Source organism: Mizuhopecten yessoensis, unplaced genomic scaffold, assembly GCF_002113885.1.
Source record: "Mizuhopecten yessoensis strain PY_sf001 unplaced genomic scaffold, ASM211388v2 scaffold5547, whole genome shotgun sequence".
Taxonomy (NCBI): domain Eukaryota; kingdom Metazoa; phylum Mollusca; class Bivalvia; order Pectinida; family Pectinidae; genus Mizuhopecten; species Mizuhopecten yessoensis.
This window is the reverse complement of record NW_018406103.1, coordinates 703,183-715,994: the sequence shown is the minus strand read 5'-3', so window position 1 is coordinate 715,994 and position 12,812 is coordinate 703,183. Positions and strand designations below refer to the sequence as shown.

Below are 12,812 nucleotides of genomic sequence, written 5' to 3'. Positions count from 1 at the left end.
TATATAAACAAAGACTTGGGCAGACAAAGTAAGCCTCATAACATAAGCCAATATATATAAACAAACACTTAGGCAGACAAAATAACCCTCACAGCATATACCAATATATATAAACAAAGACTTAGGCAGACAAAGTAACCCTCACAGCATATACCAAGATATATAAACAAAGACTTAGGCAGACAAAGTAAGCCTAACATCATATACCAATATATATAAACAAAGACTTATTTAATATAAACAAAGACTTAGGCAGACAAATTAACATTCACAGCATATACCAATATATATAAACAAAGAAAAGACTTAGGCAGACAAAGTAAGCCTCACATCATATACCAATATATATAAACAAAGATCTAGTCAGACAAAGTAACCCTCACAACATATACCAATATATATAAACAAAGACATGGGCAGACAAAGTAAGCCTGACAGCATGTACCAATATATATATAAACAAACACTTAGGCAGACAAAGTAAGCCTCACAACATATACCAATATAAATAAACAAAGACTTAGGCAGACAAAGTTAGCCTTACAGCAATTAACACAAAATTTAAGCAAAGACTAGGTCAGACAAAATACCCCTCACAGCATATATCAATACCTATAAACAAAGACTTAGGCAGACAAAATAACCCTCACAGCAAATACCAATATATATAAACAAAGACTTATTTATTCAAAGTAACCGTCACAGAATATAACAAAATATATATAAACAAAGACTTGGGCAGACAAAGTAAGCCTCAAAACATATACCAATATATATAAACAAAGACATGGGCAGACAAAGTAAGCCTCACAGCATGTACCAATATATATATATAAGAAAAACACTTAGGCAGACAAAGTAAGCCTAACATCATATCCCAATATATATAAACAAAGACTTATTTATTCAAAGTAACCGTCACAGAATATAACAAAATGTATATAAACAAAGACTTGGGCAGACATAGTAAGCCTCACAGCATATAACAAAAAATATAAACAAAGACTTAGGCAGACACAGTAACCCTCACAGCATATACCAATATAAATAAACAAAGACTTAGGCAGACAAAGCAACACTCACAGCATCTACCAATATATATAAACGAGGACTTATTTATTCAATGTAACCGTTACAGCATATACCAATATAAATGAACAAAGACTTGGGCAGACAAAGTAAGCCTCACAGCATGTACCAATATATATATATAAACAAAGACTTGGGCAGACAAAGTAAGCCTCAAAACATATACCAATATATATAAACAAAGACATGGGCAGACAAAGTAAGCCTGACAGCATGTACCAATATATATATAAACAAACACTTAGGCAGACAAAGTAAGCCTCATAGCATATACTAATATATATCAACAAAGACTTAGGCAGACAAATTAACATTCACAGCATATACCAATATATATAAACAAAGATCTAGTCAGACAAAGTAACCCTCACAACATATACCAATATATATAAACAAAGAAAAGACTTAGGCAGACAAAGTAAGCCTCACAGCATGTACCAATATATATATATAAGAAAAACACTTAGGCAGACAAAGTAAGCCTCATAGCATATACTAATATATATCAACAAAGACTTAGGCAGACAAAGTAAGCCTCACATCATATACCAATATATATAAACAAAGATCTAGTCAGACAAAGTAACCCTCAGAGCATATACCAATATATATAAACAAAGATATACTCAGACAAAGTAGCCCTCACAGCATATACCAATATAAATAAACAAAGACTTAGGCAGACAAAGTTAGCCTCACAGCATATAACACAAAATATAAACAAAGACTAGGTCAGACAAAATAACCCTCACAGCATATATCAATACCTAGAAACAAAGACTTAGGCAGACAAAGTTACCCTCACAGTATATACAAAATATATAAACAAAGACTGGATCAGACAAAGTAACCACCACAGGATATAACTATATATATTTCAGTGGACAATTGCTACCATTATCAGTATAATACAAAACATAAAAATCACTTTGGAGCCGGGACCAGACAAAGGTTGCTGTCAAGCAAACAACAATGCAAAGATAACCGTTACAGAAATGAACGAAACACATACATTCACACACATATAATATTTGGTATAGATACTGAATGCCTAAAATAAACTCCACTGCACCATACAGATGGTTCTTCCTTCTACGAACGATAACATAACAGCGTACCCGTTTCAGCATACAAAACTATGAACCTGGACTGATACAGACAATCCTGAATACTCCAGGGGCTACGGTCACTTTCGCTCTCTGCACCCCTGTAATATTTCATAGCAAAATTGAAGGCTAAATGCGCACCACAATTTGGATGAGACGAGAAAACTAGTTTGATCCTTTCATGTACCACGAAAGAACATGTCGAACGCGTAACGGTAAAATTTATTGGATTTGAAGTCGTGTGTCGCTCCTCTATAATCTTTGAACGAAAAGGTATCAGCCTTAGCGTTTGTTCAGGTTTTTATACCCGAGTCCATTCAAGTAACTCTCCGCGTGCCTTCAATTTTGCTACTATATATTCCAGGGATGCAGAGAGCGAAACCATTTCATTATTTAATGTACTAACGTATCCCACAAGGACTGAACAGACAAACACAACCGCCCCACAGTATTGAAAGAATACAGCTGCTTTCTATTTTGCTGAGGTTATGAGATGATATCGCCAGTTGCGAACGAGTAAAATTTATCACAGATGGCGAATATGAATGAAAAATTTACTCGTACTCGCATGGATTTTTCCCCTTAATATCTGACCTAATTTTTTTTTTTTTTTATTCCTTAACAGAACTTTTCTGAGAATGTTTCATTACATTTATATCCATAAGACAGATCAAGGGACATTAATTTTATTTCACCAGTTTTATGATGCATGATCGGTTCAGTAAGAGTAGCAAGAAAATGGCATACGCCTGGGTTAACTCCGCCCCAATCTACTATTGATAACGTCACATAATTGTGTCTTCCTGTCGGAAAATTTGCATAGATCCGCCCATTTGTCAATATCATGTTATGAGATGATAGCTTCAGTGTGAGGGAACAATGGTTACTGACTTCCATAACAACAGTGAGCAATAAAGAGAGAATCACACCATATACAAATTGCTAAAGGTTACGAATATATTTTACTTTTTGCAGAGGCCTTGGGTCGGCCCAAACAGCCAAATATCTAACGCTGATCCTTATCGCTCAGGTTTGCAAAAACGTCCGCATCCGATGGAGCAGAACGCTATACAGCCCCCAAAGAACCTTGGGGGAACATTCCGCCCTGTTATGCAGCAATTCGTCCAAACTTATCAGTATAACAAGGAACCAATAACTACACAATTGCCACCCGTGACCGTCGTACAGAGGTTCACTCCCCCTAATTACGCCTTCGGCAGCGTAAACCAATCCCCAGCGTACAGGTTTGAACCGTCGGTACAACCACAACGGTCAAATCAGGGACTAGGCCCAAACCAAGGGCAAGGAAACTTTCGAGTGCAAAACCAGAATAACCGGGGACAAAATCAACAGCAGCATCCAATGGCCGAGAGATTGATACAAAGAAAACCCCCTCCCCCACCATCACAACAGATACGACAGGCTCAAGGTATGATGGCTAATGGTAACAAAGGCAGGGGTAACACAAATAAGCAACCCATGAAAGCTGGAATAAACAATAGAATCATGAATAACCCACCCCCGCAAATGTTGGCAAACAACGTCCCTTTGTTTCAAAAGCCTCAGAATCAAAACGGAAATATGAGGAGTAACCCAAACCCTAGAAGACAGGGTGGAAATAGAAGGGCGAACGGGCAAGGTAAAAACTACAACTGGTTGAATAAGAGAAAGCCCCAAAGGCGACCGGCTAAAAAACCTCAGAGACCAAGACAGGAAATGACAACACCACCTCAGCAATTTAACCAACAACCGTTTGATGCCCAAGGTCTAGGATTTCCATTTAACGTCGCTCCTTCGTTTAGCAACCATGGACCAACCCCTCCTACTAAACCACCAGCCGCGCCAACGAAACCAAATATGTTCCCGCCTACCCAGCCATCCCCGTTCGGACCAACCTTCCCCCCGCCCACTGATCCTTTCTTCATGCCAACAACAGCTAACCCAACTACCAGGCTTACTCCTCCATCGCCATCTCCAACAAGGTTGGTAACTCCAAAAACGACCATGCCTATTGACGGGATCGGTCACAAATGTTTCCATACAGGCGAATGCAGTGCTGGATGTTGTTACGGCAAATCTGGCACCATGTTGGATACCGACACGTTCGGACCAAACGCACTCAAGAACGGACTAGGTAGGTATTGCCGTGAGGATATCCAAAAATTGAACGCTTTGTAAAGAAAAGATAATCCTTTTTAAGTTTTTAATTTCATTTTTCTTTATTTCTAGTAGAAATCAATAGATGCCTTTCATTTCGTGTATTTATTTGGTATCATTAGCGTTTGCATCTCATAAAAAGAGCCTATTTAGTTGAGGTCAGATTCACTTAAACGTTTTCACGTGTGTGGGCCAAAATGTAACACCTTATCATATAAGATAGTTTAATTATATATATACAATTATTATCCTTTGAAATATTTTCATTCATTTCAAGAAATGATTTGACGTTTTATAGTTAAGGCTGTTTATTTATTCATTAAAATATTCACTTCAACTATTTTTTGTCAATGTTTAGAAATTTGGTAGAATAAGTATGTTGTCACTTCGTACCATTTCCCAGTTTTGTTAAAAACAAAATAACGAAAAAAAAAAAAAAAATGCATCACCTAAACGAAAAGTATTCCATTTTGGATACCCCACATCATGCTGTAGGCATTAAATAAAACTCCCTCTCTCTCAGTACCGTAAGTAAAGCAGCGAGAAGAGAAGACTATAAATAAAAAAATATCTATACAAATATGCATGGTTGAATTTTCGGTAACTTATAGATGCCAACAAAATGACACAAAAGGACAACAAATTTTTCTTGAGTACATATGCTATATCACCTGGGATAATTGTTTTATATTTCCATCTTAAGGATTTGATCATCGTTAAAGTCATTTTTTTTTCTATTGACAAAACATTTTTTTTAACAATAGCTTGATTGGAAGAGGAGAACATCAGAAAATGTAAAATACAAATATTGAATAATTTCCCACTTTGTTGCATATATATAATTTTCATTATATTGAACATTATAAACTTTTTAAGCAGAACCGAAAGCTATTGTGATTAATCTAGTGTCAAATAAGGTGAAAAATACGTTGCAAAAGAATAGTCATTTTCAAAGAGGTTGCCGAGTTGTTTATATTTTCTTTAAATTTGTAATCTAGTTTTTTAAAACTTTTTTTCCAGATGCATGTTTCCTTTAAAATGGATTGCCAATAAATTAAATAAGACCCTGTAAAACTAGATAAAAGCGAGATTTGATAATGGTTTAAACTCCATTAGAGCAGATCCTTAAACTACGTGGTATATCATTAAGATCTACATACGCGTTATTAAGGATGCATAGTTTATCGGTAATTTTATTTTTCTGTTATCGGATATTCCTGTCATCAAATGTAACTTTTTTCGGACAAAAAGAACCCAAAACAATTTCTCATCAAACAGTCTTACCAGTTCAGGTATTTGATATTATTCTTAAATTAGGATTATCGAAGAGTGTAAATCCGTATTTTGAGCAAATCAACAAAACATTTCAATACGCTGACGAGTGCTCGGATGTAATACCTTTGATAACATATGGATGGAGAAATATCGAGAACACATGATTTTTTGCTGTATTTTAGTTGCTGGAACCTGCCAAATGAAACAGCCTGGTCTTGGAGAAACGTGCGATGACCTCTGTATATGCCAGTCAGGTGAGACTATATTTTTGCAATGTCATTATGTTCAGCAAACATATAATGAGTAAGTTTACAAATAAAGGTGACCCAATAGCTTTTCACGTCCCATTGGGGATTCGAATCCTAGCCACCATACCACCCACATTTAAACGTGTACCACGTGGGAAATCGTAATACAAATATAATAAGGGTTGAAACATCATGTACAGGACATTCTTCCCAACTTCTGATTCGTCAAAGCGTTTTTCAGACTCCTGATATTTTGTTTCATTTGTTTGGTTGTCTTTTTTGTAATCGTTCAATACTAACGTCCGTCTATAACTGTATGTATCGTGGCATTTATGTTTTTGATTTGTTTATTATGTTCGTTTGTTTTATTTTGTTCTTATTGTATTGGTTGGATGACAAGTGATTTTTTTAATTTCTTTTTTGCAGAGTTTGAGTGCTACCGCCGTTATAAGCCTAACTACAAAGAAGGAAAACTCATGGCCCAGAACAGCATGTACGAGCCACCGGCACCTCCTACAAAACCACGCCGGACATGCATGCGCAAGGCTGTTGCATTAGCAGAACGCTGGTCATTCTGGAAATGCTACTTCGATACTGCATGCTCGGGACCGCTATTAAAATAACTTCTGTTTTTATATATATATTTTTGTAATGAGTGCAAAAAGCCAGGAATGTTATCCCTCCTTTTTATAGTGCTGTTTACTATGGCTGGCATTCGCTTTAATATGGCCCCACATTTAATAATCTTTTGAATAACACAATTCGATATGCAAGACCTTTTAATGTAATATTCGTACCTTCATTGTTTAGGAATGTATTCAAAATATTCGAATTTACGATATCATGAGTTAATTATTTTTTTTTAACATGACAACCCTTGACTCATGTTTGCGATTCCATGAAATGAATATCTATGTGACGATTCAGGATTGATGCTTATAATGTTAATAATTTTCATTTATTCAAGGAAATACTGGGCTGGGCACATAGATACTCGTAATACATAAATCAAGTACGATTGTTTTAGCTAAACAATCTATTGAACGGTTAAAACAATAGAATGGAGTTGTGTACAACTTATTATATGGTTGGTTAAAATAATTGAATGGTGCTATTTTAGCAAATTTAAATCGTAAACTAATATTATGTTATTGTTTATGATATTTAGAACAGTTTACTCATGTCCTGTTGTTTTTAAAACGTATATAATGGTTTAAACAATAGCATGAAGTTTACAACATTTTGAACAATTAAGAATATCACATTGTTTTTGCAACTTATGAAATCGTTAAATAATATCATGGCGCTATTTACACCTTATTGAACAGTAACAATAGTGACATCGATGATTAGAACCAATTTAAGGTGAAGAGAACTTTATATATTTTTTCAAAATTATTGAACGGTTAAAATGCTTTTATGATGTTATCAACATTTTAATTATAATCGTAAATTTTACTACGTTGGTGATATAACGACACTTTTCATTTGTTTAAAAAACAACATAATTGGCGTATAGTACAAGAGTGTACATGGTTCATATTTGTGATGTAACAACCCTTTTCATTGGTTCAAAAACCAATATACCTGGACAATAATACAATAGTGTACATGTTTTAATTGCCAGCAAATTATGCGCTCGTAACGCTCTACTGATATTGCAATGTAAACTAACGACCCTAGAATGACCTTTCTGACATGAATAACCCCTCAAATCATAAATGGAAGATTACCAGAACATGAACAAACATTGTTTGCGTTGTTTGGCTATTTGAATTGACTTACCTAATTTGTAAAAAGGTCCTTTTAACTATATATTTCTAGTAATTACTCTTGTCGAGTGAGGGTGAACGTGTGTAAGTTCATAAATGAACGTTTCCAGGTTTACTTTATAACCACGTTATCCTGAAACTGCATGACCTCTAGCAGCTCAACGGAAGAACGTACGACATCATCTGTGATATCGGCTTGTTGGTAAAATAAAAGAAAGGGGTATGACATGACAAATGCTTTTGCGGACAATAGAACAGCCTACATTGGATGATTTAGGTCAAGTTATCTTATAGTTGATGGCGAAGAGAGGAAGGTACATTCAGTAACATTTACACGTGGTAGAATATATATGATATAAAATATGTGGAGTTATACCATGGTAGAGCATATAACTCCGATTTCGAAAATGTTGGGGAAAAAATATACCCACACCAAATCAGCTTTCGTTATATACATGTATTATATTCCATCATAATACATGTACAAATCACCAGAAAAAGGCGATTTTTGGATTCATGCGTTTTAGAAGATAAAAATTGATGCATGCAAAAAGTCACACAAAGAAACAACTACTGCATTGAATGGCAGAATTTGTCCATCCATCCATCATACGTGACTCTACAAATAAGTTAGTATTAACGGATTATTTAATTTAAAATCAGTATCTCGTGTGAAAGATCATCTTGATCAAGTTGGTAGGTTGTGTCTCCATGTGTTATCAGACGTTACTAACACATGGGTAACGTATTACTTGTTGATAAGAAATCAACAGTCACATTATTTTTTTGTTCGAATTGTTTCCTATTTTATTGTATATATGTGGTCACAATTTAAAAAAAAGAACAGTTGGCACATGTATGTTTTTTTTATTTCATTGTTCCGACAATGTGGTTTACAACGACAGAGGCGTATTTTCAACACAAGCTATAGATTTATCAGTTTCTATAGACAGTAGACTTAATCACAAATACAGTCGATGTAACACGAAGGTAAAATCTCCTATTGTATACACGTTCATTTAGCACAACCATTGAGATATCTGTGTGTGAAGTTTCAATGACTATTAATATATGTAGTTTTCAACTTTATATCAGACAAATAACAATGATAGCTTCTGTGCACTTAATTGTTTAAATTGTACGAGATGACAATCGAATTCAGTAACGCACTTTGCTCATGTTCATTAAGGTTTTCTATATAAACGAAATGGCTATCAAATCGTACAAATTAAAAACTAAATATTAGTGTAATTACGCTTTACTGACCATTTGTCAGACAAAAGGAGAAAATACGTTTTGTACTAATTATTGAAATGTCACACTTAAACATGTCACTGGTTGTGCTATATGAATCTGAATACGATACATACTTACTAACATGCGGAAAAGTTTTGGTTCGAATTAAAATATTTTAAGGATCCCTGTACTACTGCCAAAAGTGCTTGAAAGTGTTCTTTTTCCCTGCGTGACTATAGCTTTAATAAATAATTTTTGAATAGAAAACCGTACCTTGCGAGATTTTTATGAGAAATCATAGAGATGAAATCGAAAGGGATAATCAACATCAGTATTTTTTTAAATGTAAAAATAATAATAAAAAGGGCTAAACTGGGATTCAAACCCAAGACTTTAGATAGACATTCTAGCGCTCTAACCGATGGAGCTACCTGGTCAACGGATGTGTTCTGAACCACCTGTGTTACAGTTTATCTAAACGGAAGTTAAGGGGTGGTTACTCTATATAGGGAAAACCATGTGCAGTGATACCGGCATCCTTTCATCTAAGTAGAATGCTGCTTCGAATATATTCTGATTGATTTCTGTAATCTTATTTTACAGATGTGTTTGTGGTAATTCGTTTGGCAAAATATGTCATTTGTGGTTTTGCTGAGATGTTTAGGGAACCAATACTCGGTATACTTGGAACTTAATATAATTTTGATTATTTTGTTCAGATTTGACAAAAATAAAAAAATTGATGTAATATTCTGTATTGCCTTATATAAAACAATATTGATGTTTTGCAGCATTGAGCTGTTGCTTTGTTGTATGTCTATATGAATAAACGACACAAAGTACTAAATTACCACTGTGTTTACTTTTATAGACAGATAAACAATGCAAACAACTGATTAAACCATGTTACAATACATCCCCGGCACACACGCAGGCAAACACACATAGGGAGAAACTAGCCAGGTGGCATAGGACAAGTAGTTAGCGCCTGATAAGGCAGCTCCTGCGATTTCCTCAAAAATTATATTTATAAATGTATATGCTAATTGTATTGAGTGTATGATTTGTATATCTATACACTGTAAAGCACTTTAGAGTGGCATATTCAGTCAGATAGGGCGCTATATGATCTATTGTATATTATTATTTATATAAAAAGACACTTACATTACTTTTGTGATGCAGCGTCTTAGAAACAATCATAACATGGATTTTATCAAACAATAAGAGTCAATGTTTTCTGATTGGAAACTGTCCTACCGTAAAGAGTAGGGGGGCCAATCGAAGTGGTATCAAATATTGACGGAAATTCCCGAATGAATGACTGCCGTGGTCTGACGAAACTGGTAATCATTGAAAAGATAAGCACGACCCCTCAAATATGGATATTCCATATTTTGAGAAACAGTTTCTTTAAAGACATCAGTCTAGAAAGCCCTTTAGAAATTATGATATTTCTTATCAAACATATATTAATTCCCGGAACACCTGATTTTGTACGGTTCATATTTTACCCCATTACATCAATTTTGAGGTCAAATATCGATTTTGTTATTACATTGGTACTTTCTTGTTATTTTGTACGTATAAGCCCTCGTACCTTAATATTAACAAATAAACTCCATGTTCGACCTCCAGGTGGCACTCCTGTCAATAGCATAGCCGAAATGTCCAAAGTTCGCTAGCATTAATGTGAGAACAATTTTTTTTTTTTAAATAAGGAAAAATATTTACAATGATTGATGAAAGCCAGATGTTATGCACTTCAGTGTTAAGTGAGAAAATAATAATAATTTAAAATTGCTCCATGAATAACCTAGACCTAAGCTATATATCAATGTATTGTTTTGAATGCAAACAATTTTCTATGCATAGAACGCAGCTTTATAAAGTTTATATAGGGATAGAATTGATTTGTTTTCATGTACATTGCGGCAATGAATAGCAGTAGTTGAATCTAAATATCCTGTGGAGCGCGTTAGCGCTTCTCAGAAGATACATGTATGTAGATCAGCTACTGCTATTCATTGCCGCAGTGTACATGAAAACAAATCTATTCAATTTATATCTTACCATGTTACCATGGACTACTTTTTGTAAATTTGATATTTTTAATATAAGTATCGGACAGAAAACCATAAAAAAGGAACAGCCGGAACTCTAGCCTACACACAAACTTCAAATGTTCGACTTCTGTTTCTTCCGCCGATCAGCTGATTTAGTTACAAAGAAAAAAAAAATCTAGAATCTAATAATTATCAACACGTAATATTCCTTTCATTTTTGACAGTTGATTATATTGGATATTGTTTCGTTTTGCATTACGAACACCGCATATTATATATCTAAAAAAGATTATGTCCGCACTATTTCAAATCATCGGTCACCATAGTAACCATCCAGGTCACTCGTCGGCCGAGCACCCGTCGGCAGTAGGTATAGAGCTCATTTGAAGTTAAATGTACATCCGTTGAATGATATAAATGATGATAGGCTGGTGGATGAAGTGCCCTGTGTCAAAACAAAGTTCTCCGAGTTCAATGTACAAGTTAATGTCACGGGGATTACCCAGCCGGACGGTTGGTTGTTAAAACGTTTGTGACCACGAAGAACCGATTGCGAGTCGGAAGTATTTAATATGACAATGTAATAAGCATTTTTTTAAATTTGAAATTAGAAATAATAATAATATTATTACAATAGTGCACCATTTGTTGTAATGTTTATCATTATTTCTGGCGACTACGTTATCTCGGAGAAGGGGAAATAACTCTTCTCAGAAACGGTACTATGCGTAGTAATATGAAGTGGTCATTGTGTGTGAAATCAGCTGACTGGTTGCACAAGAATCGTTGTATTTACAGTATATTCATAGGCTAATGGCAGTCGTTTTCAGTTGGTACATATGTAGATTCATGAACAGAACAGACATCAGGAATGTAAATATAGATAAATATCAAAATTTTGTATAACTGAATTAATAAGCAGTGGGATATTTTTGTTTAAAAACAACCCAGTAACATTATTCACATTGTGCTGAAATATCAATCTAATGCAAATACCGTTAGTGCATGCATAAATAAAAAATATACCAGATATTAAGCAAATGACAAAAAAAAAAAAAAAAAAAAAAAAAAAAAAAAAAAAAAAAAAAAAAAAAAAAAAAAAAAAAAAAAAAAAAAAAAAAAAAAAAAAAAAAAAAAAAAAAAAAAAAAAAAAAAAAAAAAAAAAAAAAAAAAAAAAAAAAAAAAAAAAAAAAAAAAAAAAAAAAAAAAAAAAAAAAAAAAAAAAAAAAAAAAAAAAAAAAAAAAAAAAAAAAAAAGAAGAGAAAAACGAAACACACAGATCCCAAACCTGTATTCATTAAAGGCGATTGCCTTTTATGAAGGGCCGGATGAAATCAGCGTTCATATAATTGACGTTTTTACCCTTTCCATTAACAGGTACATGTATTTTTAGGATTAACTGGAGCATGTTGCATAATCCCTGTCACGTGGTCACTATGGCAACCAACGTTGCCGTTCCATAAAAAACACACCATGACGTATTTGATATATACAACGATATCCCGAACAAAACTCATAAAAATATAAACCATTTAACTCATACCCTTAAATTCTTCAATGTTATTACTTTGCATAGGGAAATGGAAAAAACCCACCATAATACCATCATTGGCCGATAAATGATACAAGGTTCATGTGTTAATTATAATTAGCACTTCTGTATTTTGCTTGACGTTGTGACAATATGTTCGCTAGCATGTTTGTTTTGGATTATTGGAACAGGATGCATAATGACTCAGTATAATGTGTAATTTACAGACACACCAGACACCCCTTAATACTGCATACAGGCACGCTTTAGCCAAGTCAAATATTTGCCATTTGCCGACAAAATCCTTCCTCTCCCTGTAGTAATTTCGCTCA

At 34.2% G+C, this 12,812-nt stretch overlaps 1 protein-coding gene across 1 annotated transcript in view; it reads left to right on the top strand.

Moving 5' to 3' along the window:
- The window catches only part of LOC110450903 (extensin-like), a 55,229-nt gene extending 45,496 nt beyond the window's left edge, over nucleotides 1–9,733 (top strand). The window contains exons 3-5 of the mRNA XM_021498694.1: nucleotides 3,171–4,329; nucleotides 5,810–5,881; nucleotides 6,302–9,733. Of these exons, the coding sequence (XP_021354369.1) occupies nucleotides 3,171–4,329; nucleotides 5,810–5,881; nucleotides 6,302–6,498 (1,428 nt within the window). The 3' untranslated portion in view covers nucleotides 6,499–9,733. The remainder of the gene's footprint in view (nucleotides 1–3,170; nucleotides 4,330–5,809; nucleotides 5,882–6,301) is intronic.
- The last annotated feature ends 3,079 nt before the right edge of the window (nucleotides 9,734–12,812 follow it).